This window comes from Physeter macrocephalus, chromosome 14, assembly GCF_002837175.3.
Source record: "Physeter macrocephalus isolate SW-GA chromosome 14, ASM283717v5, whole genome shotgun sequence".
Lineage (NCBI taxonomy): Eukaryota > Metazoa > Chordata > Mammalia > Artiodactyla > Physeteridae > Physeter > Physeter macrocephalus.
This window is the reverse complement of record NC_041227.1, coordinates 19,889,906-19,916,411: the sequence shown is the minus strand read 5'-3', so window position 1 is coordinate 19,916,411 and position 26,506 is coordinate 19,889,906. Positions and strand designations below refer to the sequence as shown.

The following is a 26,506-nucleotide window of genomic DNA, read 5'->3' as shown; positions in this document are numbered from 1 at the left end:
CTACCATACGACCCAGCAATCCCACTACTGGGCATATACCCTGAGAAAACCATAATTCAAAAAGAGCCATGTCCCACAATGTTCATTGCAGCACTATTTACAATAGCCAGGACATGGAAGCAACCTAAGTGTCCATCGACAGATGAATGGATAAAGAAGGTGTGCCACATATATACAGCCATAAAAAGAAACGAAATTGAGTTATTTGTAGTGAGGTTGATGGACCTAGAGTCTGTAATACAGAGTGAATGAATTAAGTCAGAAAGAGGAAAACAAATACCGTATGTTGACACATACATTTGGAATCTAAAAAAAATGGATATGATGAACCTAGGGGCAGGACAGGAATAAAGACGCAGACGTAGAGAATGGACTTGAGGACACGGGGGTGGGGAGGGAGGGGTAAGCTGGGACGAAGTGAGAGAGTAGCATGGACATATATACACTACCAAATGTAAAATAGCTAGCTAGTGGGAAGCAGCTGCATAGCACAGGGAGATCAGCTTGGTGTTTTGTAACCACCTAGAGGCATGGGATAAGGAGGGTGGGAGGGGGACACAAGAGGGAGGGGATATGGGGATGTTTGTGTACATACAGCTTATTCAGTTTGTTGTACAGCAGAAACTAACACAACATTGTAAAGCAATTATACTCCAATAAAGATGTTAAAATAAGTAAATTTTAAAAATATGGAACAGAAAAAGAAATACATTGAAATGTATGGCTTTAGTATGTGCATGTGATCACAGACACTAATCCCAATTTTCACATAGGTTTTAAAAAATTGGAAATGTTAATATTAAAGTAAGATTTTCTCCTTGGGGTTCTTGTTGATTTATTTATAGTTTTACCATTCCATTGCTTAATTCCAAACATTACAGAATATCCATGTATACGTTAAAAAAATTAAAAACTAGTCTTATTTTGATTCTCATTCTCTGAATAGGCAAAGTAGGTTCATGTAAGCACACTGCAGGCCTTCTGTAGCGTTGGTGTTTGAGTGCCTAGCTTATTAAGTACAGATTAATCTCCTCTCTGAATCAAAGAAATAGGCACAAACAGCCTGTTCTTAAATTAGATTGCATGCATTTTATTGCTAAAGAAATTTCTAAATGTATAATTAATTCTTGCTCTCTCTTTTGATAGTAATCCCGTGGATTTGAGTAACCCAGCCATTATAAGCTCTACTCCCAAATTTCAGGAACAGTTCTTAAATGTGAGCGGAATGCCGCAAGAATTGAATCAATATCCCTGCCTTAAACATCTGCCTCAAATATTTTTTCGTGCCATGCGTGGAATCAGCTGTCTGGTGGATGCATTCTTAGGTGAATTTTGTGTATGTTGCTAGATGTTTGAAGATAACTCTAGAGTCTAGTTTTAGAAACTGTTGTGGACAGCCCAAAGCAAAAGGTGAACAGAGTTGATTACAAATAATAAGCTGGGAAAAATTATTGCAACGAATGTGATAGCTAGAGGGTTTTTGTTATTATTATATAAATAGATCAAATAATGCAAAGAAAAAGACCTGGTAGATAAATGGACAAAGACTATGAATAAATAATTTGCAAAAGAGAAAAGTGTTCATTCTCACTAGTAATCCAAGAAAATACAGATTAAAATGCATTAGGTATCATTCTTATGTGAATCATTAGGAAGCAGTTTATACTTTTTGTGAACCGTTGTTTTAAACTTTTTCACATGAAAAGTCAGAATTTTTTTAACCTGTTAAAAGGCAGTGATATTTAATACCTATCATTTTCAAAAACGTTTTGTTTTGTGCAATTAATATATTACAGAGGTAATATATTAGTTCAGTTAACTTTGGCTGCCACCTAGCCAAAAGTACTAGTGGTTTAAACAAGGTAGTTTACTTTCACACGTGTTAAGCGCAGGACTAAGCTGTATACAAGGCTGCTATAGCAGTTCCACCATTGTCAGAAACCCAAGGCCCTTCCATCTTCTGGCTCTTCATCCTTTGTGCACACTCTCATGGGCCATGATGGCTGAAAGAGTTCCAGCTATCCTGTTGAGGAATTGGGAAGGAAGGAGCATCTACCTTTGATTGGTTCTTTTAAGGAGATTTCTTGGGGAAGACCCACCCAATAATTGCCCACTTCTCTATGGTCAGAACAAGGCCACATCTGGCTGTAAGGGAGCCTTCAAAAGGCAGTTGTTTATTCTGCGTAGCCATGTCTAGCTAAAATTTGTGTTTTGTATCTCAGGAAGAAAGGACAAATTGATATTGGGAGGCAGCTAGCAGTCTCTGCTGTAGTCTGTTGTGAGCCTTCACTGGTGTTGCTTGAGGAAGATTTACTGACCACATATTTTGAACTATGAAGAATAACTCCATTTGTCTTTCTTTAAAGGCATTTCTAGACCCCGATCAGACAGTGCTCCTCCAACACCCGTGAATAGATTGAGTATGCCTCAAAGCACTGCTGTCAATACCACCCCACCACATAACCGGAGGCACCGGGCTGTTACTGTGAATAAGGCCACCATGAAGACAAGCACAGTAAGTTTTCATGACCATTGTTATGCTGTATAAAATGGCCTTTTTAATCTGCCTTCCTTTTAAAAAATCCTGCTGTTTTCTCAAACTTTTCATGAGTGTGGCTATATTCTTGTGTTCTTCTAATAGGTTAGTACTGCTCACGCCTCAAAAGTTCAGCACCAGACATCCTCCACCTCTCCTCTGTCAAGTCCAAATCAGACTAGTTCAGAACCCCGGCCACTGCCTGCCCCACAGAGACCAAAGGTTAACAGCATCTTGAATCTCTTTGGATCATGGTTATTTGATGCAGCATTTGTTCACTGTAAACTTCATAATGGGATAAACAGAGACAGCAGCATGACTGGTAAATATTGCTCAAGAAATACGTTGTCATTTTTTTCTTTTCTTTTTTTTCTTTTTAATCTTTCCTACCTGCAAGATTAATATGTATCTTAAAAAGCTCTCTGTCTCTGACCAAGCAGTGTCTTGTGCTTAACCCCTTCCAGCTGAAGTAATTTTGAAAGTTTCCCTACTTGTCCTTTTTATGTTTGTTCTATGAGGTTTAGCTTTTGTCTGGCTTTTGTCTAACACTTCAGGTTAGCCACTTTTTGTTAAACCAGATTCCTTTCAGTAGGTGACCTGGAAGTTCCCTTCATGTCAGCCAGGATAATAATGCTGATATAAAGAATTAAACATAATTGATCAGAAATTTATTCATAAGAAGTGTTTTCTTAGATTTTGACAGCCGTTCACTCATTACTACATATAAATATCAGAAAATTTCTGCTTCACAGAAGACTCTAACCTTTTAGGTTTTAGTCTAGAGAACTTTATTTCAAGGGCACACTTTGAAAAATATATTTTCTCTGTAAGTAAATAAGACTGGTGAAGAATTAATAGCTCAACCCTGATATCTTCATTTAGATTTTATTACAGAGATGAAATTCTATCTAAATCTGATTTATTTTTGTCATCTTACCATTACACTTGGAAGTAGTGGCATAGGGTGCAGGATGGAAGGCTGGGGTACTGCAGAATATACTGAATATTTATGACTGTTTTATAGAGCTGAACAATAATAATGGCTAGCACTTACTGAGCTGCAGTTACTCTGTGCCAGGCACTATGCTTTATGAATTAATTGTGCTTTATGTAATAATATAATTAATATTGGTTGGTTGGTAAGAGAAGCACTTTTCCACTGGGGTTGGAAATAACTTGAGATAAAAGGATGCCTAATTGCATTAGATCATGCATCTCTAGGGAGAGTGTTAATTTCAAGGATAAAACTAATAAAACGGTCATAAGGGTCTCTGCTTTCTCTCAGAAATGCATTCTTTGTTATTATGTATCATCTCAGAACTAAGGGTCTATGACTGTTAGCATTATATACATGTAAATTATTTTGGTTGTTCTTACAAATCTTTAAATAATTTAGAAAAGTAGTGCATATAAAGGCATTTTCAGGAATATAATTTGAGATTGCATGATTGAGTTTAGGGATTCCTTTGTTTATTTTGTTCAAATTCAGACACTTTATATTCTACCATTTCCATATTTTATTTGCAAGTTTGACTTATGGATAAGTAAATGTACTTATTTGATGACTAAATGAAAACATTTAAAAAACATTTTGGCTTATGTTTTCTTATGTTCATGTGCCTTATATTTTGAGTTTTATGACCCATGTTTATATTTATTAATTTGTATTGTATATTCTAGATTGAGTTAGTCATATTTTTATTTTTTATTTTTATTAAGATACAATTCTTTACAGTGTAACTTTTGGGTATCAAGCTGTTGACACTAAAATCCCTGAATCCAGAATGGTTCAACCTGCTGCTTCCTTGGTGGGCTTGCTTAAAGGGAATTTATAGATCTTCCCACTCTCTAGGGAGTTTTTAACAGCTTTTCTCACCCTCTTGTGCCAAAAGATAGAAACTAGAATTCAAATCATGTGTGGGCTACAAATTCCTACTTTTAACTCTTACCATTTTCTTTGGTGGGGAAAGGATAGAAGCTCTTCTTCCCCCACCTTGTGTTCAGAGATGAGAAAGGCTGTTGTATTACCCAAGGAGATAGGAGGTGTCCAGGTAGCTGAATGGGTTAGAGTGCTGTTGGGTGCTACTCTTGAGGTCTTGGGGGTGGTGGGAAGTTTGAGAATACTGACTCTGTTAGTCTGTTCTCTAAGTACTGGCTGCCATCAAGGAATTCTGCCATGTAGTTCACCTCTAAAAATGTTTGCTTCTGTGAACTGGTTAGCTTTAGAGTTACATGACAGTACACTGTGCTTTGTAATTGTAACATTGAGCTGGGAAGGGTTAATGAACAAAAATTTTAATGCACGTTATGGGCAGTTCAAAACCTCAATTTTTTGTAGTTGTGTAATTTTCTTCGTTCATTGTTTTGCATGATACAAAAATCATAATTTTGGATCTGAATGCACAATTTCCTGTTTTTGAACTAGCTTGTGGTATCATAAAGCTTTTAATCTAACTTTTAAAAAGCTAAAAAGCTTCTTAACTTATTGTAAAATTTCACCATCTTTAAAGTATTTTATAATTACTACTGTCCTTTGATTTGTTTCCATTTATTTCTATTATCTTGCAGCATCTTTTATCCAAATTCTTCTTTCTTATAAATCTTGTAAGTAGGAACCAGAAGCTTCTCCTTAATTGCAGTCATGTTTTTATTTTTTTCATAATTCCATTAAAAATTTTGATTGTCATTGTCTCTTGTAGTTTTTGCACTTGGGAAGAAAAATACTTTTCTGTGTTTTGAATGGGGAAGATTGTTGGCAAAAGCAAATTAATCTGCCTGAATCAGTCCCATTATTTTCGTACACTAGTCTGGTCATGTCATGAATTCCAGGATTTTGCACTAACTGTGTTTTGGCTTTTTTTTTTTTTTTAATTTAAAGCTTTAAGCGTATTTTTATACAGATTTAGTGTTTGATTTGTATGCATTCTGCATGTAGTGTTTTTCAAATGTATTATTGCTGGATAGCTTATTCAGGACTAAAAATGGCTCATGGGAAGTTGCATAAAGATTTATGCTTGACTCTGCATTCTGTTAAATCTGTTATTACAAATAATTTAAACATTTCATGTAGAGTGATAAAAGATTTCAGAGTGATTTTCAATACACTGTGAAATCTTTTGTTGTAAATAAAAGCAACTTTCAAAGGGCTTCTGTTTCAGTGACAACGAATGACCATGATAATCTTTCTTACCAATCCAATTTTCTGATTTATCAACCTCAAGTTAGCTGCTGTCTGTGGTTGTTAAAATTCATTCTCATTTTGCTTGGTTGGGCGATTCTTTGGTGTGTGTTTTGGAGTTGGGTGGGTGGTGGGAATGCTCTCTCCTCCTCCCTACCCATTTCTTATCCTTACCTTGCCCTCTCCCTAAAGTATACAACCTGGCATGGGATTACCCATTCAATTATGACGTCTGTCTCGGGTAATGTGTAAATTTGCAGTACCTATTTTTCTTAATGTTTAAGCATCATTTTTTCGGGAGAGGAATAAACAGAATAAATAATAGAAAAGCCAAATTCTGTGTTATATATCTGTATGTATGTGAATACAGATATATACAAATGTACTCTGCTAATCAGAAATTCAGTTGAAAAATGCATCTTGTAGAATCTGTTAAACTGACAGTACCACTGTAAATTGTTACCCCTTTTCAAAGAAGATTTCAAAGAGCCCTTTTTAAAAAAAAAAAAAATTAAGACATAATTGCTAAACAAAAGCATTATTGGATTCTATTCAAGTAGCTATTTAATGACACCAACATTTGATCTTTGTGTCCAGGGTCCCATGAGCCTATTTGCATATCAACAAATATAATAAAACCCTCCTTTTTTCTCCCCAGCCATTACAACACAAGCTAGCATGGAGTTTCGACGGAAAGGGTCACAAATGTCCACAGACACCATGGTTTCCAATCCTATGTTTGATGCAAGTGAATTTCCTGATAACTATGAAGCAGGAAGAGCTGAGGCTTGTGGGACACTGTGTAGGATTTTTTGTAGCAAGAAGACTGGAGAAGAGATTCTGCCAGCTTATTTATCCAGGTCTTAGAATTTTTTTTGTTTATTTTTCCATTTATATAGTTGTGATAGTGAAACTATTATAGCATGGCTTAGTAGGTTGAATTGATAAGTAAATGTTCGTTTGAAATACCTGCAAATGTATGTAAGTAACTGAAATTTTTTGCTTGAATTCTTCCTTTTTACCTACCTTAGCAGATTTGGTGAGGACCCCTAACACCCTTTTTATTTTAGAAGTATTGTTAATTCCATCTTACATGACGTTTGTTAATTACAGAGAGATTTGAAGGGCCACACTAAATTTTTAATACATTTTTACCACAGTACTAGACAGTATAGATGGTCCAGAAATGTTAGCTGTCAATCCTGCCTCTAAGGAGCTTATTTTCTCAAGTGAGCAAAGCCATGTACACAAGTAACACCAGTCCAGTAGCAATAGGAAGCTAGTAAGAGAGAGACACAGAAAAAGTGCTATAGGCATTCAGAGGAAGCAGCAGTATACACTTCCCCTGGGGGTTCAGGAAAGAGTTACAGAGGATTGGATGATTGTGCTGGACTTATAAAAGATGACTAGTATTTAGACTATGTTAGCAAGTTGGGTAGGGTCATCCTATCCAAATTTATGACTTCAACCACTCTTTTTGAATGGCTCTGCCATCCATTCAGTTGCTTATGCCAGAAACTAGGAGTCATTTTAGGCTTCTCTTCTCTCCCTCTGTATCTTTAGATGGTCAACCGACTCTTGCCTTTCTGCTACTTAACCCTCTTTCTAATCTCTCCACTCTGTCCCCACCATGACACTTCAGGCCTTCTCACTTTTTTGCTAAATTAACTTGTAATGGCCTCCTATTTTTCTTGACTGTCTTTTGCCCTCCTCAACTGATCATTCACACAGCTACTGAAGTGATACTAATATTAATAAGAACATTCAGGTGTCTGTACATACTAGGTTCTCAGGAGAGAGGATTAAACTGACTCAGAAGGAAAAAGTGTAGAAGAATACAGATATGAAACAGAATGGTACATGCAGGGAAGTAAGCAGTACCTTAATAGGCACTTGACTTTAAGTAACAGAAAACTCTTTCAATGTGACTTAAGCAAAAGGGGAATTAGTTATGAGAAACTCACACTATTGAACACCTTCTAAGGTCAGGACATGCAGCAGGGTCTCACAGAGGGCAGGAACCAGGAGCTAGAAAGTGTTCAGGGACCAAAACAACTTTCCTCCTTTTTGTTTCTCTGTCATCGTGGTCTCCCAGAACTGCTTCATTCTTCTCTTACCTGCAGATCATGTTCTTATATTGTAGTATGCTTCTAAGTTCAAATTTCCGTGACCTTTGTCTAGGTGACCAGCAGGGCCAATTAGCATTCTGAATCCTAATTTCAGATTCCTGAGAAAGAGGATCTGATTAATCAGGTGTCTACCTCTGGTCTAATCAGCTACAGCTGTGAAGGTGGGTCACATTGGATACTGGCACCCCATGTGGTGGGGGCACATTTCTTAGGAGGGAGACGATGGGTTGGGGCGATACTCCTAACGGTATCAGTAGCAGTAAGGGAGAAGGCTGTGAACACAAGCCTTCCATCTGGCCCATAGATTGGATGGGTGGTAGTGTGACCGAAGAGCGGATTTGTGACGGGGGCCAAGGATGGGGTTAGTGTTGAACCTGTTGAATTTGAGGTGCCTGCGGGCTATTTATCAACAAATATTTATTAAGTTCCTACTTTGTGCCAGTCGCTGTGCACAGGGAGTACTAGAGTAATCAGTAGACATGTCCTGCCCTCAGGTCTTCAGTATGCTTTTGGCTAGTAGATCTGGAGCTAGAGACTGATTTGATTATGTTTGGTGGCTTAAGTAATGTTTAAAACCAGGCTAGTAGAAGAGATTGCTTAGAGAACTGAGGTTGGCAGCCTGAGGAACACCAGTGTTAGGAGGCACGTGGAGTAAGAAGATCTGTTAAAGGAACTAGCCATAGAAGTCAGAGAAGAATTAAGAGCAGAAGGGAGTAATCAAAGGGTTGAATGCTTTAAAAAGGCAGTTAAGACTTAGACATTTCTTTTGGATTTAGCAATTGAGAGGCCATTGGTTATTTGCTATAACATGGTTTTAGTTGAGTCCTAGAAAGAGAAGATAGATTGAAATGGGTTGAGCAGTGACCAGGAGGTGAGGAAGTTGTTTCTGAGGAGGTTTGTGGAGAAAGGTACCTTACAGTAGCAGAAGAGTATACTAGTATAGTTGCTCTTGAATGATGGAAGATTGAATGCTTAGTTCATTGGGGGTTAGGGGAGGATGTTGAAAGTAAGGTATGTTCAAGTACATTCCTAAAAGGATTCTTATTCAGAGTGACCTTCATATCGTGGTGAATATAGGGTCGAATGAGGTTTCTTTCTTTCATTGTGCCCCCAAAATAATGGGGGAGGGGGAAAGGGACACAACACACTTTTTTTCAGGAATTGTGAAATGCTACAAAATTTTACTGACATGGAAATCAATTCAGTAATTCCTCCAGTTTATTGATAATTACTGCAGCCTTTTGTTTTTATCAATAGTTACTTCATTTGCAGGCACCTGTAACTGAGTTGCAAGGCTTAAAACTTCAAGAAAGTGTAATAGACATGAATCTTTTTTTTCTTTTGATTAGGATATATAACTTGGTTCTTAGTGTATTTGATTCTGAATTGTTCTAACTCCAGTAATACCTTTTAAAGGATAGAAGTAGTGAAGATTGGAAATAGACTTTAAGATGACTGTGTAGAAAATATTAATAATTATGAAAACAATTTGATCAGCAGTTTGTTTAAAATTTTTTTCTTGCTTTCCTAGATTTTACATGCTTTTAATTCAAGGTTTGCAGATAAATGATTATGTGTGCCATCCTGTCTTGGCCAGCGTTATTCTAAACTCCCCTCCTTTGTTCTGCTGTGACTTGAAAGGGATTGATGTTGTGGTTCCTTACTTTATTTCAGCTCTTGAAACCATTTTGCCTGACAGGTAAGCTTTCATTCTGTACTAGTATGTCAGTTGTCGGTTTTGGCCTGGTCTGTTTTGGTGCTTCCTCCCCAGTTTCCCAATTTATCCTGTCCAGTTGTCTTCATAGCCCAAGGGGACTCAGGCCATATTAAATGAGTGTAGAACATCCAGGCCTACCTCGTCCCTGAACTCTTTCAGTTCTCTTTGTCCACGGGCGTGTTGAATCCTTCTTGGTCTGGTCTAGAGGGTTAAGAATAGCCCCACCCCAGAGGTCTTCTGTGGAGTAGGCCTTATATTTAAAATCAATCAATCAGATTATAGTTTAATTCCATAACAGTTTAACATAGAGATTCTCTCTCTCACACACACAAATTGCAGAATATAACTCAGTGGAAAGTAGTTACGGCATTCTTTATAAAACCAAACCCAGTACGTGTATTGTAAAAAATTGGCATAATGTATATTTGGCAATAGCTAAAAGCATACTTTTAGTTCAGAAATACTAATAGCTGTCTTTTTTTTTTTTTGGCAGAGAACTCTCAAAATTCAAAAGCTATGTAAATCCAACAGAATTGAGAAGATCTTCCATTAATATCCTGCTTTCTTTGTTGCCCCTCCCACATCACTTTGGCACAGTCAAATCTGAGGTAAAGTTTTATTAAAGTTTTTTATATTCTGTATTCTCTTTTGTGTGTTAATTCAAGTCAAACTGTATTTTTTAAAATGGAACAGGAGCTTTTAAAAAAATTTTCAAATTATTTCAAGTGAATCAACAAAGTTGATTTTTTGAGGTATTTCTTCTGTCAGTGAGCCAGCATGCCCTTGGCCTACCATTTCAAGTGGTGATGGGCTGGTGATGTCTGATCTCATATGTTGTGTGAGTTAGTGACACACTTAGCACAGTGGCTAATATTAGTCAGACTGAAAGCCTTGCTTGTTAGACTGATCTGTGTGTCCACTGTAGCAGTTCCTACATGGGTGTAGCATACCACAGCAGACGATGTTAAATGTTATTTGTTTCTTCTGTAGGTGGTCCTGGAAGGAAAATTTAGTAATGATGACAGCTCTTCTTATGATAAACCAATAACTTTTTTGTCACTGAAGTTGAGACTTGTGAATATACTAATAGGTGCCTTGCAAACGGAAACGGACCCCAACAACACTCAAATGATACTAGGTTTGTGTTCACATGGTTTTTTGTAAGTGAAAAGCCAGGTATGTTGACCTCAGGCATGTTGAGGAGGCAGGGGTCAGGGATGGGAACCTAAGCATAATATAGCGCTACTTATTCTGAATCAGAGGCAGAATTTGTTTGCTTTTATATGTGAAAAATTTTGAAGGGGTGAGATGAGGGAAGGAAAGCATCCTAGTTGTCGTGGTAATTCATGTTGGCTTAGTTTTATTTGTGTTCTTTATTTTTCTCTTTCCCTCTTGCCCTTCCTCTCTCCTTCTCTCCCCTTTCCTCCCCTTCTTCTCCCCTTCCCTCTCTTCTCTTTCCTTTCTGCCCTCATTACTTCTGCCTCTGCCTCTTCCTCCTGCCTGTTGCATACATGTGAAAATATTTGGAGTTGTGTGTAATTCTGGAAGCCATGTCTGAACATGCTAAGAGGAGATTGAGGAGTAGCTGTTGCTGTGCCTCCTCCCTTTTTCCTTATTGTTTCCTGTTGGTTTTCTAATCATACTGACTCTCTGTCTTAAATGGCTCCTTATTATTATCGCCACTTACATATTTTAAACCCTTATCACCTCTCAGCTTGGTTACTGCAGCTGTCTCTTACTGTACTTCTGGTTTTTTATCAAAGCCAAGGGCATGGTCCTATGTGCGGGTACCCAAGGAGAAAGAAGAGAATGGCATGGCTTTTATCCTTGAGCAAGTCTCATTGCAGAGGTTGGAACACCTTCACAGAGTACTCAGATAACAGCAGAAGGCAGTGCTGATTGCATGTCATGTTGAGTGTCTTCAGGGTTGAGAAAGAAGAAACCAAAAGAGCAAGGAAACTTCGTAGAGGGAAGTGGAAGTTAAATTGGATCTTGTAGGGCAGGATTTGAATAGGCGCCAGTGAGGTTAGGATTTCATTCCAGGAGAAGAAATGACAAGGCCAGAGAATTGGTGGTGGCAGTAATGGTTGGAGTGGGTACTCAGGAAGTATAGTATGTTATGCAGCAAGAGAGGGGAATAAACAGGAAAGAGTAAATCCTTTTATTTTGGAAAGGAGTTGAAGGAACAGAGGTTAAATCTCGATATGAGAGAGCCTCCAAACTGTACTTTTTTAGGTTATTCAAATAACATCACTTGAAATCACATAATTTCTACAGTTGATAGTGTATTTAGTTCTGCTTTATCCTTGATCTGAAGAAGCTCCCTATGTGTGTTCCAAGGAAGAATCAATTGTCGGTTTTGCCATAGATTGGCAAAGCTGTGTCTGTCCTCTCTTTATCCATAGTGCACAAGAGCACTCTGCCACTAGGATGAGAAGCAGTGTGCTAGGCTCACTATCTTGTTTCTGTCCTAGTCTTTCTAGGGCTGTGAGTTCCTTGGTAATAAATACATGCAGCTTGCCTTCAGAATATGCAGCCATGGGCGAGTCCTAAACCATTCGTAAAAAGCAGTTGGTCAGAAAGATATAGCTGTGATTTTTATTTTGTTATTTTATATTGAAAAGATCAGAGCTTCCCTGGTGGCGCAGCGGTTAAGAATCTGCCTGCCAATGCAGGGGACATGGGTTCAAGCCCTGATCTGGGAAAATCCCACATGCCGCGGAGCAACTAAGCCCGTGCGCCATAACTACTGAGCCTGCGTGCCATAACTGCTGAGCCCGTGTGCTACAACTACTGAAGCCTGCGTGCCTAGAGCCCGTGCTCTGCCACAAGAGAAGCCACCGCAATGAGAAGCCCGCGCACTGCAAGGAAGAGTAGCCCCCGCTCACCGCAACTAGAGAAAGCCCGCGCGCAGCAACAAAGACCCAGTGCAGCCAAAAATAAATTTAAAACATAAATTTATTAAAAAAAGAAAAAGGAAAGATCAGAATCTGGTTTTGAAAGTATTACATAATATTTTTCTTAGTTTATATTACCCTCGAAATTGAGATGTTTACATCTGGTCTTTCACACCAATGTAAAAATACCTGAAAACAGTCATTTTTTTATATAAAGCAAAGTTTGACCTTCAGATTTATTTTAGGAAAACGTCATTTTAAAATTTGGGGGAGAGATCAGGAGATTAGGTCATTTCTAAAGAATGTCTTTTCTGACCAACCAATGGATTTATTAGTAATTTTATGGAACTTTCAACAATACTCAGCTAAAGTAATATTATCTCTGTATTAATGGAGATGTTTTAGCCATTTTAGTATTCTTGTCATGTATTTAAATGTATTTTTTTGTTGTTTCAGGGGCAATGTTAAATATTGTTCAAGATTCAGCACTTTTAGAAGCCATTGGTTGCCAGATGGAGATGGTAAGAAGCATACAACATGTTAATTTGTCAGAGAATATCAACTTCTGTTTTTATGTAAATTATATTCCAAAATGTCTGTCCTCGTGTTTTTTAAAGGCATTTGTTTGTAAATTCAGCTCACTGATTCAGAAAGGATCCTTTTTAAAATATCTATTTTGAGGTTTCTTACCTTTCAGTGCCTCATCAGGTCCCTGAGAGATTCTGCGTGAGAGAAATTCCAGCTAAACACTGTCTTTATTCCTGGACAGTGTTTACTTAAAGCTCTTACTTCTTTTGCTGTGTTGGTGAATTGGCTTGAATAATCTAGAAAAAGCCCCCTACTCCATAATTCCTTGTATTCCTTGTAGATCTAGTGTTGGCTGTAAACAGCATCTAGTTTATTCTTTTCTATCTCATCAGCTCTTTCTGGCCCCTCTAGACCAAAGTTTGAAGATCCCCCCAAAGCACCAATGCTTCTAAATCAAAAAAACTTTCCAGAGACTCCCAGTTCCCCCGCTTCTGTCTTCAAGATATGTGATCCCTCTACCTGGAGTAGAGGTGGGGCGGTGGGTGGGTGGGGAATTAATAGAGTATACTGGAGTGAGATGGGTGGATGTTGGATGGGTGATCAAGTTATTATTAAGGAAATTATGTTCATGTCCCAGTAGGTGGCTAATAACAGTCACCTTATCTGTATAAAATGAATTGTGTTTGTAGGGGAAGAAAATGAGCAATGTCTTTAACAGACACCTTTGTTAGCTCCTGTACATACAGGAGTTAATCTTTGTACTAATCATATGTTTTATTGTTTGTGTTTTATCATATAACTACATTTGAAAGTTGTTTGTTTATTTGTGTTTTGTTTTTTTAAGATTGTATTCCTGTTCTGATGTTTTGCTTGGGAGGCACTAGGGTATTTCTTTAAGGACTCAGAGTCATTAGCTAGTGAAGTCTAGTGAAGATGGAAAAGGTCTGGCCCTTTTAAACAGCAGCAAAGAAAACCCCAGAATGGGCACCCTCTAATCATCAGACCCTTGATAACTCCAATAGGTGGTGTTTGTGCGAAAACACCACAGCAGTTTTAATCCTTTGTCCATTTTTATCTATGCATCAGTTTGTGCTGTTTAGCTGGCACGTTCCATTTTATCAACATGGCTTTAGTGATTGACTTCTGTCTATACTTGTAAACTATGGGTCTAGCTGTCAAATATTTGATTCATTTTTATTTGACTAGGGTGGTGGAGAAAATAACTTGAAGAGTCATAGTCGCACGAATAGTGGTATTAGTTCAGCAAGTGGTGGAAGCACGGAGCCCACAACTCCTGACAGTGAAAGACCTGCTCAGGCTCTCCTAAGAGATTATGGTAATCCATGTTTGGTTTTTTTTTTGAAATCTAAAGTTTATAGAATAACTTTTAATGCACAGATATACAAAACAAACAAGCAAAGAAATTTTAAACCAGATTTTAAGTTCATGACTTTTATGTATCTAAGTGTAACAGAGAGGCTATTAGTCCAAGACATTAAGAAAAAGAAAACATTTAGCTCTGTAGCTTTTAGTAGTTAGATTTTGTGTGGTTTCTTAGATTTTATAAGTGATTATAATGTATGGTTAGGAAACATTTCTGAATTCTGTACCAGGTGCTAGTATTACAGAGTCAAATAGGATTTAAGCTCTGCCTCAGAGTCTTATGGCAGAGTCAGCCAGTATATCAGTTTTTGCAGTGTGGTAAGGGTGGGTGATGGTTTATGCATTAGATGGCACCCAGAGGAGAGTCTGTCTTTGTGTTTGAAGGCTATATACCCTATTATATCTGGTTAGATTCTTCAGTCACAAAATGTAAGAATACATACAAATGTAAGGAAACACTTGCCATTAGAGCATCCTATTCAATAATGTTCTTTATCCTGGGCAGTTACTTTATGGGTTCTGTGAGTTTATGGGTGCCTTTATGTTTTTACACATAAATACTAATGGTGTATTGAACCTGTGAGTATTAATCCAGCTAGATTGGAATGAAATCTAGCTCCTTAGATGTGAGCTTAATTTTTTTAATCATTTGGAGAGTTCATGAGCCCAGGAGTCCAGGCATATTTCAGTGATTTAACTTTGTTTTAAGTATTCTTCAGCATGTCAGATACATAAGGTCATTATGTGGCTATTAAACACATTTAAATATTGCATTTATGAAGAAGTTATTTAAATTGCTATATTACTCATTATGCTTGTGGATTTAAGTATAGGTGAAAATTTGTTTTATTTTTCATGTTTCTAAGACTTTTGAACTAAAGAAATTTTCGCATTATTATATGTGTTCTAACATAAATGTTTGAAGTGGTTATTGTTTGTTTCAGTATTTTGAACTGGTGTTAGTGAGTTCTTGTAATGTCATAAAATATTTTTCCTAAGAAATCCAGATTTGTGTTAGTGTCGCATGAATGTCTCTCTTTAATGATCATTCCTTTTTTTGTTGTCACTGCCCTCTTTCTGATAGGATCGACAGGTATAATGTCCCTAAAGCTTCCTTTATAAATTCAATTTAATTTGTCCTAATTTATTATTAACTACATAGTAATTACTTTTAAATATAGAATTGGAGGCTAAATAAAAACACAATAACTTGGTTATTTAATTTTTTTAGAAGTATTAAAGTTGTCTTAGAGAATTCAATGTTAAAATTTGTTTGAAAAGGGATTGCATGTAACTTTTGGTGGTTTAAACCCTGAAAATAATTTCAATAGATGCTTTAGGATAATTCCCAGCATCTGAGGAGATTCTAAAATTTGAATTCTTTCCTCTATAAAATTCCAAGGAAATAATTGATAGCCTTTTCATTGTTTTGCTTTTTTTAAAAAAATGTAACTCTGTGAGTTAATTTAGAAGTTTTAAGATTTACATTGTTATAAGAATGATATTGAAACTTTCAAATCCCAGTGGATGTCTGTATGAAAGTACCTGAGCTGGGAGCTAGAAGCTGCTCTGGTCCAGTGTGTGTGCCCTGTGCACTGTTGTTCGGTCAGGCTTGACGCTCAGGCCAGTGGGGCGGGGAGCATAGCGCTGTGTGGGTGCCCATCGTGCTCACTGTGGCTGCTGTGGTCTGTGCCTAGTGGAATGCTGTGCTTCTCGTTACTAATGCTTAGTTGTTTTCCCTCCCTGTGGGATGTGGCATTGGGGTTATATCCTAGCTCTTAATACAGATTCAGCTGCCGGGCTCCTGATTCGCAGCATTCATCTAGTCACCCAAAGACTCAACTCCCAGTGGCGGCAAGACATGAGCATATCACTGGCAGCTCTAGAGCTCCTCTCTGGCCTGGCGAAGGTGAGAAGGACAATCCTTTTATTTTAGCTCAGCGGCCTTGGACTATGGCTCTTTTTTCTGTATCTCCTGACGCCTTCTTGGGGTATTGCGGTGTTGGTTATATTCAATGCAGTTGATATCAAGGTGTGCAAAAATGAGCCTCCAAGTGAGATTTTACAAAATGATCTTTACTATTTTGTTTAATAGGTTCAAAGAGTGTGAATGATATTTTTTGCTGTTAAATTACTGGAAACATTTCAATACTTGCTATTCGTTTGTACATAATAATAGAATACCTGTTGATTTTGTATTGCTTATAATACCGTTAAATTTTCAACAACATTTTGTGCCAATATAAGATCATCTAACTTCAATGAACAAATGGAGATTTGGCAACAAAAGAAAAGCTTATCGTAAAATATGCCATTTGGGACTACCTGTGATTCTTCCATCTTCCATTATCAGAGATAAGTGAAAATTGGCTATATTTTCAAATTTCTTTCATAGGTCTTTTTCAGTTTTGTGGAACCTTAGAGCTGGGTGTCCGTGTGCATTTCTCTAAGTATTCTCTTTTTTTTTTTACTGAGGTGAAATTCACATAACATAAAATTATCCTTTTAAAGTGAACAATTCAGTGCCTATTAGTACTTTCACTGTGTTGTGCAACCACCACCTCTATCTAGTTCCAAAACATTTATAACCCCCAAAAGAACCCTGTACCCATTAAGTGGTTGTTTCCTGGTCTCCATTTCCCCTAATCCCTAACAACCACCAATCTGCATTCTGTCTCTATGGATTTACCTATTTTGGATATTTCTTATAAATTAAATCATACAACCTATGACCTTTTATGTATGGCTTCCTTTACTTAATATGTTTTTGAGGTTGATTTATGTTGTAGAGTCTGTCACAACTTCATTCCATTTTATGGTTGAATGATATTCCATTATATTTATGTACCAATTTGTCTGTTCCTCTGTTGCACATTTGGGCTGTTTCTACCTTTTGGCTATTGTGAATAGTCCTGCTATGAACATGGACATACATGTGTTTATTTGAATACCAATTTTCAATTGTTTTGGGTATATACCTAGGATAGAATTGCTGGGTCATATGGTAATTCTGTGTTTAACTTTTTGAGGAGCTGCCAAACTGTTGTCCACAGCGACTGAATCACTTTACATTTCCACCAGTGATATAGGAGGGTTCCAATTTCTCCACATCTTCACTAACATCTAAATGTTTTCTTATCTGTAAAATGGGCAGGATTATCTTGTGTATATATAATATCTCGTATAACACCTGGTGATGTGAGGATGAAATGAAATGAAATATATAGAATACTTTGTAAACACAAAGGTGATGTACACACATAAGGTGATATTGTCTGAGATAAAATTTAAGCCCTCATTTTACAGATGAGGGGACAGGTAAACAGAGGCTGTGACTTACCTAAGTTATGAGAGACAAAATAGGCAAGAAAACCTAAGATGTTCTGACCACCACTTAGAGCTTACCTTTACCTCAGAGATTCTCAAGATAGATGAAATGGCCATAGTTTTGTGAGGAGCAGTATTGATGCAGAAGGTAAGAATAGCCATTTGTGAGACATGCAGGACCACACTGTCTTTGAGAGCAAGGTACTGTTGCCTGTGACCTTCAGTACACTTACAGTGGTAAGGAATAATTAGTCCTAGATGGAGTGCTCTCTGGACCTAACAAACCATAAAGGGCTAACACTACATGATTTCAAGATGTGCTGTATAAAGCTATGGTAATCAAAACAGTCTGGTATTGGTATAGGGTTGGACAACTAGATCAACAGTGTAGTATATAGGGAGTCCAGAAATAGATCCACACATATATGGACATCTGATTTTTGACAAAGGTGCCATGATAATTCAAAGGAGAAAGGATAGTCTTTTCAACAAATGGTGCTGGAACAATCAGATATTCATATACCAAAAAAAAAAAAACTTTGATTCATACTTTGTACTATGTGCAAAAATTTCCTCAAAATGGATTGTAGACCTAAATATAAAACCTAAACTCTAAACTTCTAGAAGAAATAATGGGAGAAAAATCTTTATTGGTTGTACAGAGATTTGGGTTATACAAAGATTTCTTAGATATTACACCATAGAGGAACAAACTATTAAATTGGACTTTATTAAAATTAAAAACTACCATTCTTCAAAAAATACTGTTAGGAGAATAACAAGTCACAGATTGGGAGAAAATCTTTACAGAGTATGTATGTGGTGAGGGACCTGTATCCAGATCATATAAAGAATTCTCAAAACTCAGTAATAGCCTTTCGTTTTGGTGGTGTGCAGTAGTAATACGGTGGTGAAAATTTCCAAGAAGAGGACGTTTGTTGTTGATGGCTTTTTCAGCTGAATGAGTTCCTCACTCAGAGACTGGCTGAAGATGACTGCTCTGGAATTGAGGTCTGAATTATACCAACCAGGACAGAAATCATTACCTTGGCCTTCAGGAGCAGAATGTTCTTGGTGAGAAGAATCCAGGAATTGCCTGATGTAGTTCAAAAGAAGTGTGGATTCCCTGAGGGCTACGTAGAGCTTTGTGCTGAAAAGGTGGCCACACGAGGTCTGTGTGCCATTGCCCAGACAGAATCTCTGCATTACAAACTGCTAGGAGGTCTTGCTCTGCAGAGAGCCTGCTGTGGGGTGCTGCAGTTCATCATGGAGAGGCGGGCCAAGGGCTACAGGGTCATGGATGTCAGGGAAACTCCAAGGACAGAGGGCTGAATCCGTGAAGTTTCTGGATGGTGTGATGATCCACAGTGGGGACCCCGTTAACTACTATATTGATACCCCTGTGTGTCAGTGTTGTGCTGGGCATCAGAGTGAAGATCATCTTGTCCTGGCATCCGAGTGGTAAGACTGGCCCTAAGAAGCCCCTTTCTGACCACATGAACATTGTGGACTCTAAGGATGAGATATTATCCACCATTTCCATCTTGGGACAGAAGGATAGGAAGCCAGAGCTACCTGCCATGCTCGAGCCAGTCCCCGCTGCATAACATGGTCTTCTTGGCACCTGGATCTGGAGTCTGGATGTTGCTTTGTAAAGACCTTTAATACAATCTTTTAAAAAGACAGTATAACAATGACAGCAAAAGCCCTCAATAATACAACAAACAACCCAGTTTTAAAATGGGCAAAAGATTGGACAGATATTTTACCAAAGAAGATATACTGATGGCAAATAAGCACATGAAAAGATGCTCATTATCATTACTTATTAGGGAAATGCAATTAAAATCACAGTGAGATACCACTCCATACCTTTTAGGATGGTTAAAATTTAAAAGACTGACCATACCAAATGTTTGGTGATGATGTAGAAGAATTGGAGCTCTCATATACTGTTGAAGGGAATGTTAAATGGTGCAACCATTTTAGAAAACAGCTTGGCAGGTCCTTAAAAAACTAAACATGCATCTATCTTATGATTCAATCAGTCCACTCCTAGAAAATAAGAGAGCATATACGTGTACAAAGACTTGTACGTGAATGTTTATAGCAGCTTTATTTGTAATATTCAGAAGCTGGAAACAATCCAAATGCAACAGGTGACTGTATAAATTAATTGTGGTATAATCCATATAATGGAATACTACTCAGCAATAAAAAGGAATGAACAACTGATACACACAAATATGTGGATAGATGTCAAAATAATTGTGCTGAGTAAAAGAAGCCAGACTCTCCCCCTGACCCCCACCAAATAGTGCAGTACTCTATGATTTTATTTATATAGAACTCTAGAATATGCAAGTTAACCTGTAGTGACAGCAAATCAGCAGTAACCTAGGGAGGGGGCAAAAAGGAGTGAGAGGAAGGATTACAAAGGTGCATGAGATTTTGAGGGGTGATGAATATATCCACCGTCTTGATTGTTGTGATAGTTCACAGGTGTATACTTAGGCTAAAATTTATCAAATTTTACACTTTAAATATGTGTAGTTTACTATATGTTAATTATACCTCTGGGCAGCTGCACAGAACTTTGTAGCCTATAGAGCATTGCTGTGGGGTTGGGTTAGGGGGCTTAAAAAATGTGAACATGTTCCATTGCCAGCTGTTCTTGTGATTTGTGGCAGTGATGAGTAGCTGCACCCCAGGAGTTTAGGTTTTAAAGCATGAAAAAGTATGCTAAAGTGAAATACTGTTTTAGGGTTTGAAAAATGCCCTCTATTTTTATAGAGTAGTATATGATAATACATCTGAAATGTTATGTTCTTCTATATAAATAATACTTTAAAAAGCAAGGCTTCCTGTGGTGTGTCATATTCTCAGAAAGGCTGGGCCTCAGTGTTGAGGCTTTGACGTTGGTACAGTGGTTCCTGGCTAACTGTGTGTTCACCCTACGAATACGCTCAGGTGAAGGTGATGGTTGACTCAGGTGACCGGAAGCGAGCCATCAGTTCCGTGTGCAGCTACATTGTGTACCAGTGTAGTCGGCCAGCTCCTCTTCACTCCCGGGATCTTCACTCCATGATAGTGGCAGCTTTTCAGTGTCTCTGTGTCTGGCTGACAGAGCACCCTGATATGCTTGATGAAAAGGTTAGTCTACTAGATCTTAAACCAGTAAATAGAAACAAAAATGTATGTTGGGAAAATATCTTTTGAAAGAGAATATCTAAATGTAAATACAACATTGCATACTTTAAACTGAATATACTTGTTATATTTTAGGAGAACATTTGTCCTAATTATGCTCACTTGAGTGAGCATAATTCAAAAACTGTCATCGTACTAATATAGTTGACCCTTGAACAATATGGGGTTGAACTGTGTGGGTCCACTTATATGCAAATTTTAAAAAGTAGTAAATACTACACTATTACATGATTCCAGATTGGTTGAACCCGTGAATGTGGAACTGCAGATAAGGAGGAACCGCATATATGGATGGCTGACTATACATGTGGATTTTCGACTGAACTGAGGGTCAACGCCTCTAACCCCCATGTTGTTCAAGGGTCAACTGTATTTGGTTGCAAATTAACCCATAGAGAAGTTCTTTTCAAGGATGGGGCTTTGAATAATTTATCTGTGAACTGTCAAGAGATGGCCAGTAGGTACTCTGGTCACCTGTCATCAAACCAAGAAGGGCAGTTGATAGCCAGGCTGCAAACCTAGAGCACTGCTTGTTCATAAAGTTTGCTTGTATCTAAAAATTTCATTTCACACACGTTTCTTTCTTTTTTTTTTTTTTTTTTTTTTTTTGTGGTATGCGGGCCTCCCTCTGTTATGGCCTCTCCCGTTGCGGAGCACAGGCTCCGGACGCGCAGGCTCAGCGGCCATGGCTCACGGGCCCAGCCGCTCTGCGGCATGTGGGATCCTCCCAGACCGGGGCGCGAACCCGGCTCCCCTGCATCGGCAGGCGGACGCGCAACCACTGCGCCACCAGGGAAGCCCAACACACGTTTCTTTCTTTTCAAGTAGACACAGATATCTAGGCTGCTTTCTCTACCATTGTTCCATGTAATACTTTTCTTAAGGGAAGGCAGACAGTTATAAAGAATTCACAGTGTAAATAAAAGAAGAGATACCAGGTTTATTAGAAGATTATAGAGAGCTTTATATAGTTTTTAAAAAATAATACTGTTGATTAACTCTTAGTCATTTTCATGATAACTTGTGAAGTTATCATACCAGAAATTGCTTTAAAATGTCAATAACCTATGAGCTTCCCTTTGGATAATGTAACATATTTTACACCATCTAGGTTTAACTGAATTACTGTTATATCTCTTTCACTCGGCCTTTCACGATTTACAGTCCATGGTAATTTTACAAGAATTGTGACTGATAAAATTGAATTGAATTGATCATTACTTATTATCTAAATCTCTTAACACTCAAATTTAGTTCTTTAAAGAAAAATTCGGGGAGGGAATAAGTTTATTTTATTAAATTATTATGAAGTTAATATATACCTATTCAAGAAAATGAGAAATTAGAGTCCCACCACCAAAACACACCCATATTGACACTTTCATGTATTTCCTTGTCGTCTCATAAGATAGGTGTATTACAAAAGCTAATCTGCTTTTCCTTTTTCTAGGACTGTCTTAAGGAAGTGCTGGAGATTGTGGAACTGGGTATTTCAGGAAGCAAGTCCAAGAACAGTGAGCAAGAGGTCAAGTACAAAGGAGATAAGGAGCCAAACCCTGCATCTATGAGGGTAAAGGATGCTGCTGAAGCCACCTTAACATGGTATGAAAGTGACTGCACAGGGATTGTGCCTGAGAGTTAGATGGGATTAGATGTGATCCTGTGTTGTTTCATCTCCTCCCCTGTTGTTCAGCATTAAGTGGCACAACCCCATTTAGGATACTTTTTCTTCAGAAATAAAATGGAAAAGAAAATGTCTTGTTTTCTGGACCAAAGGAAACCAGGAACTTGGGGCTGAGAGTTTGGGTCCTTGTTTTTCTATGCTGGTTGTCAGTTAATTCAAGTCATATCATTTTAGAGCTGGAAAGGATCTCGGAGAGCCTTACCCACCCCCTCACTTTGATGGCTGAGTCCACAGACAGGGTATGTCCGTGGTCACACCATTAGGTCTCCTACTTGCCAGCTCAGTGGTTTGTATTCTCTGCTGTACCATTTATATTACATGTTATAGGTTCATTCAGCAAGATTTATAAACTTCCTCTTATGAACTGGTAATAGGATTGTAAAGATAAATCAGATTCAGTTATCACCCTCAAAGAGCTTCTTGTCCAGTAGGGAAGATAAGATGTGAACACAAATATCTATAATGCTAGTTAGATAAAATGCTCCAAGAGAAGAGGTACAAATGAAATGCTGGGGTGTTAGAAGGAGGAAAGGAATACTTCCAGATTCGGGGAAATCAAAATAAGATTCCTAAGGAAAATGACATTGACCTGACTCTTAGAGAATGGATAAAGTTTGAGCTGTAAGTCAGATTGCAGGGTGGTTAGGCAGCAAGAGAAGACTCCTATGTCAAGCAATTTGGTAGTGAAGGGACAGAGACAGGTTGGTATCTTGAAAAAGTATTAGAATTGAAAGTGTGTGTTTGGCCAGTTAGTGAGCAGAGTAGAAAGAGGGAAGAAAGGCAGTTTATCAACTGAAAGGAAGAGGTAGGTGGAGAAGATTAGGTGGAATTGTACAGGTGGAAAGATGAGGCTTATGAAAGGGTAAATGTGGCTGAGACCCCAGAACAACATAAAAACAGGAAGGAGGAATGTCAAGTCAGTCTGGGTTGGCTCATCTTGGTCTTCTTAGTAAAGTGGTAGGTAAGACAGCTTGTAGATTTGTATGTAAATCAGCCCTTACCAAGATCCCAGAATCTTTTATGAGTTCTGTGACCTGTTGAAAGCTTCACAGTAAAGTGTGCACAATAAAGTTGGGTTTATTTCAGTTCCTCATGGGCTTAGGTCATTCAGTAAAGTTTTAGAAGCGCACTTGCTTTAGTTCAGTCCTGCTCACTATGCTAATGATGGGCTTTCATTGACTTTGTGGAGGTTTGGCTAATAGCTAGAAAATTAGAAAAATGCGATTGAGTACTAGAAATAAAAGTCCAGAGAGAAGACCTGTGTGGGCTGGGGTGGACTTAAAAGCATTATTAAAAAACTAAGACTTGATGTGTGTACCTTGAAGAGTAAGGGATATGGAGCAAGGGGGAAGGACATTTCTCACTGGGACTCTGCATTATATAAAAATAAGTTTGCTCCACCCTAGGCTGTATGGGACATTCCACTGAGAATATGATTGGCAGTGAGGATTGGATATGAGCTCCGAATAAGTAGAGAGTCCTGGGATGCTTCCAGGACTAGCCAGTAGTTATCCAGGTGGCTCATCTGTCTTATCTCTGCTGGCAACTCTACAAAAGGCATCTTCAGTTTTTTTTAAAATAAATTTATTTATTTATTTATTTATTTATTTTTGGCTGTGTTGGGTCTTCGTTTCTGTGCGAGGGCTTTCTCCAGTTGCGGCGAGCGGGGGCCACTCTTCATCGCAGTGCGCGGGCCTCTCACTGTCGCGACCTCTCCCGTTGCGGAGCACAGGTTCCAGACGCGCAGGCTCAGTAGTTGTGGCTCACGGGCTTAGTTGCTCCGCGGCATGTGGGATCTTCCCAGACCAGGACTTGAACCCGTGTCCCCTGCATTGGCAGGTGGACTCTCAACCACTGCGCTGCCAGGGAAGCCTGCATCTTCAGTTATAAGTCTTGAAGAGGGCCCTGAAGAGTCATCATGAAACATATCCAAATCACATTTTCTCTGTTCCCTCACAATTACAGCTTTATGTCAGTATCGTTGCTGTTTTCCAGTTATGCAAACACAAAACTTTGACTCATTTTCTGATTTATCTCTGCTTTATCTGTTATTCCCCATATGAAGCCAGTGACTGAGTCCAATAGACTTTACTTTTGAAAGTATTTCCTCCATTTGTTCTGACCTCAGATAGCATTCCCAGTCCAGGCCCTTATCACTTCTTGCCTGATTTCCCTGTTTTCAGTCTCTCACACTTTTCATTTTGCATTCTGTTGCTGAACTCATCACCTTAGGTACTGTGCTTATTCTGCTGCTTGAGTGATTGAAAACTGAATAGATTGCTCTTTACTGCCATATGGTGTGAAATTTTTGGTCTCGTTTTCAAGGCCCTCCTTGAGTCCCCACTCAAACTGTCTGATCTTTCCCAGCGCATCCCTTCTGCCACAGCTGGCAGGCCACTTGTGGCTATGAAGTGCACATGTTCATACCTGTCTATATACTTCCCCTGGGTTTCAGGACTTCCCTCTTCTCCTCTTGGCCACATCCTCCATTGTTCGGTGCTCACATCATATCCACTACTTCCATGGACCTTCTTTGGTCATTCTGCTTCTTTTCCACACCTCTGTGCTCAATTAGTCTGACCTTACCACACTTCATGAATTCTACAGTGGTTATATTTGATAACATACTAGTGTTACCTCCCCAACCTGGGTAAAGGCCACGTTTCCCTCTTCACACCCCTCACAGTGCTGAGCACACAGGAGATAGTTACGGAATGCAGATCAGATGGTTGGTGTTTTTTCCCTTGTTGTATAATATACATTAGGACTCTTGGAAGACATTTCAGTGGCCCCTCTGCTTAGTCACCTTTAAGACTTATTTACCAAGTTATTTAGCCTCTAATTTTGGGATACTTTAACCCCCAAGTTTGCCCATTTCATTTTAATTGTTAAAAACTTGATGTTTACACTGAGCTGAAATCTCTCCCACTTTAACTTCTACCCATTGGTTCTGATTCAGACTTTTAATGATGAAACCCTTTTTTCCGAGGAGTGGTGATATCCGAAGACAATGCTCATGTTCTTTCTGATTCATTTCTGCCAGTACCTTCAACTGTTTTTCATATGACAGGGATTTAGAGTACCTTTATCATCCTCGTCTTTTTCCTTTCAATGGCGCAGGTTTGGCTGTGTACCTCTTTAAAGGTCAATGACCTTTAAATTATAGAATATTATATTTTCATTAAAGTGTACTTAGAGACTGCATTGGGTTTTTGAGAACCTGGTGATTTGTACTAAGTCAACTAAAATCTTAGAGACTTTTTTTAACGCATTTACCTTTTGTCTTTCTCATCCTGTACTTATTTTTTGGGGGGTATTTGGATGTAATGTACAGAATTTTAAATTTAAACTTGAAATTTCTTTATATAAGATTTACCTCATTATTATTAATCTTTTAAGATTCTTTTGGATCCCAACTCTTACTCTGATATATTAACTCTGCAGCTGAACTTTTGGTCAACTGCAGATTTATTTTATTTATTTATTATTTTAAAATTTATTTATTTATTTATTATTTATTTTTGGCTGTGTTCGGTCTTTGTTGCTGTGTGCGGGCTTTCTTTTAGTTGCAGCGAGCGGGGGCTACTCTTCGTTGTGGTGCGCAGGCTTCTCATTGTGGTGGCTTCTCTTGTTGCAGGGCATGGGCTCTAGGCACACAGGCTCAGTAGTTGTGGCTCACAGGCTCTAGAGCGCAGGCTCAGTAGTTGTGGCACACGGCTTAGTTGCTCTGCAGCATGTGGGATCTTCCTGGACCAGGTCTCGGACCCACGTCCCCTGCATTGGCAGGCGGATTCTTAGCCACTGTGCAACCAGGGAAGTCCCCAGCTGCAGATTTAATGAGCCTGCCCTGTGTGTCCTAATCAAAGACACTGATAAAAATATTTAACAGGGACTTCCCTGGTGGTCCAGTGGTTAAG

At 38.4% G+C, this 26,506-nt stretch overlaps 1 protein-coding gene and 1 pseudogene across 4 annotated transcripts in view; both read left to right on the top strand.

Moving 5' to 3' along the window:
* RALGAPB (Ral GTPase activating protein non-catalytic subunit beta) overlaps nt 1–26,506 on the top strand; it is a 101,326-nt gene that overhangs the window by 44,523 nt on the left and 30,297 nt on the right. The window contains exons 7-19 of one of the 4 annotated variants that reach the window (XM_028499907.2): nt 1,147–1,325; nt 2,367–2,515; nt 2,642–2,858; nt 5,105–5,140; nt 6,373–6,574; nt 9,375–9,542; nt 10,054–10,168; nt 10,551–10,698; nt 12,914–12,978; nt 14,192–14,321; nt 16,156–16,277; nt 20,666–20,848; nt 22,356–22,507. In XM_028499907.2, the coding sequence (XP_028355708.1) occupies nt 1,147–1,325; nt 2,367–2,515; nt 2,642–2,858; nt 5,105–5,140; nt 6,373–6,574; nt 9,375–9,542; nt 10,054–10,168; nt 10,551–10,698; nt 12,914–12,978; nt 14,192–14,321; nt 16,156–16,277; nt 20,666–20,848; nt 22,356–22,507 (1,866 nt within the window). Of the gene's footprint in view, nt 1–1,146; nt 1,326–2,366; nt 2,516–2,641; nt 2,859–5,104; nt 5,141–6,372; nt 6,575–9,374; nt 9,543–10,053; nt 10,169–10,550; nt 10,699–12,913; nt 12,979–14,191; nt 14,322–16,143; nt 16,278–20,665; nt 20,849–22,355; nt 22,508–26,506 lie in introns of all 4 variants that reach the window. The other 3 variants (XM_028499906.2, XM_024128617.3, XM_024128616.3) reach the window with 3 other exon arrangements.
* On the top strand, nt 17,256–20,659 carry LOC129392796 (40S ribosomal protein S3-like; annotated as a pseudogene).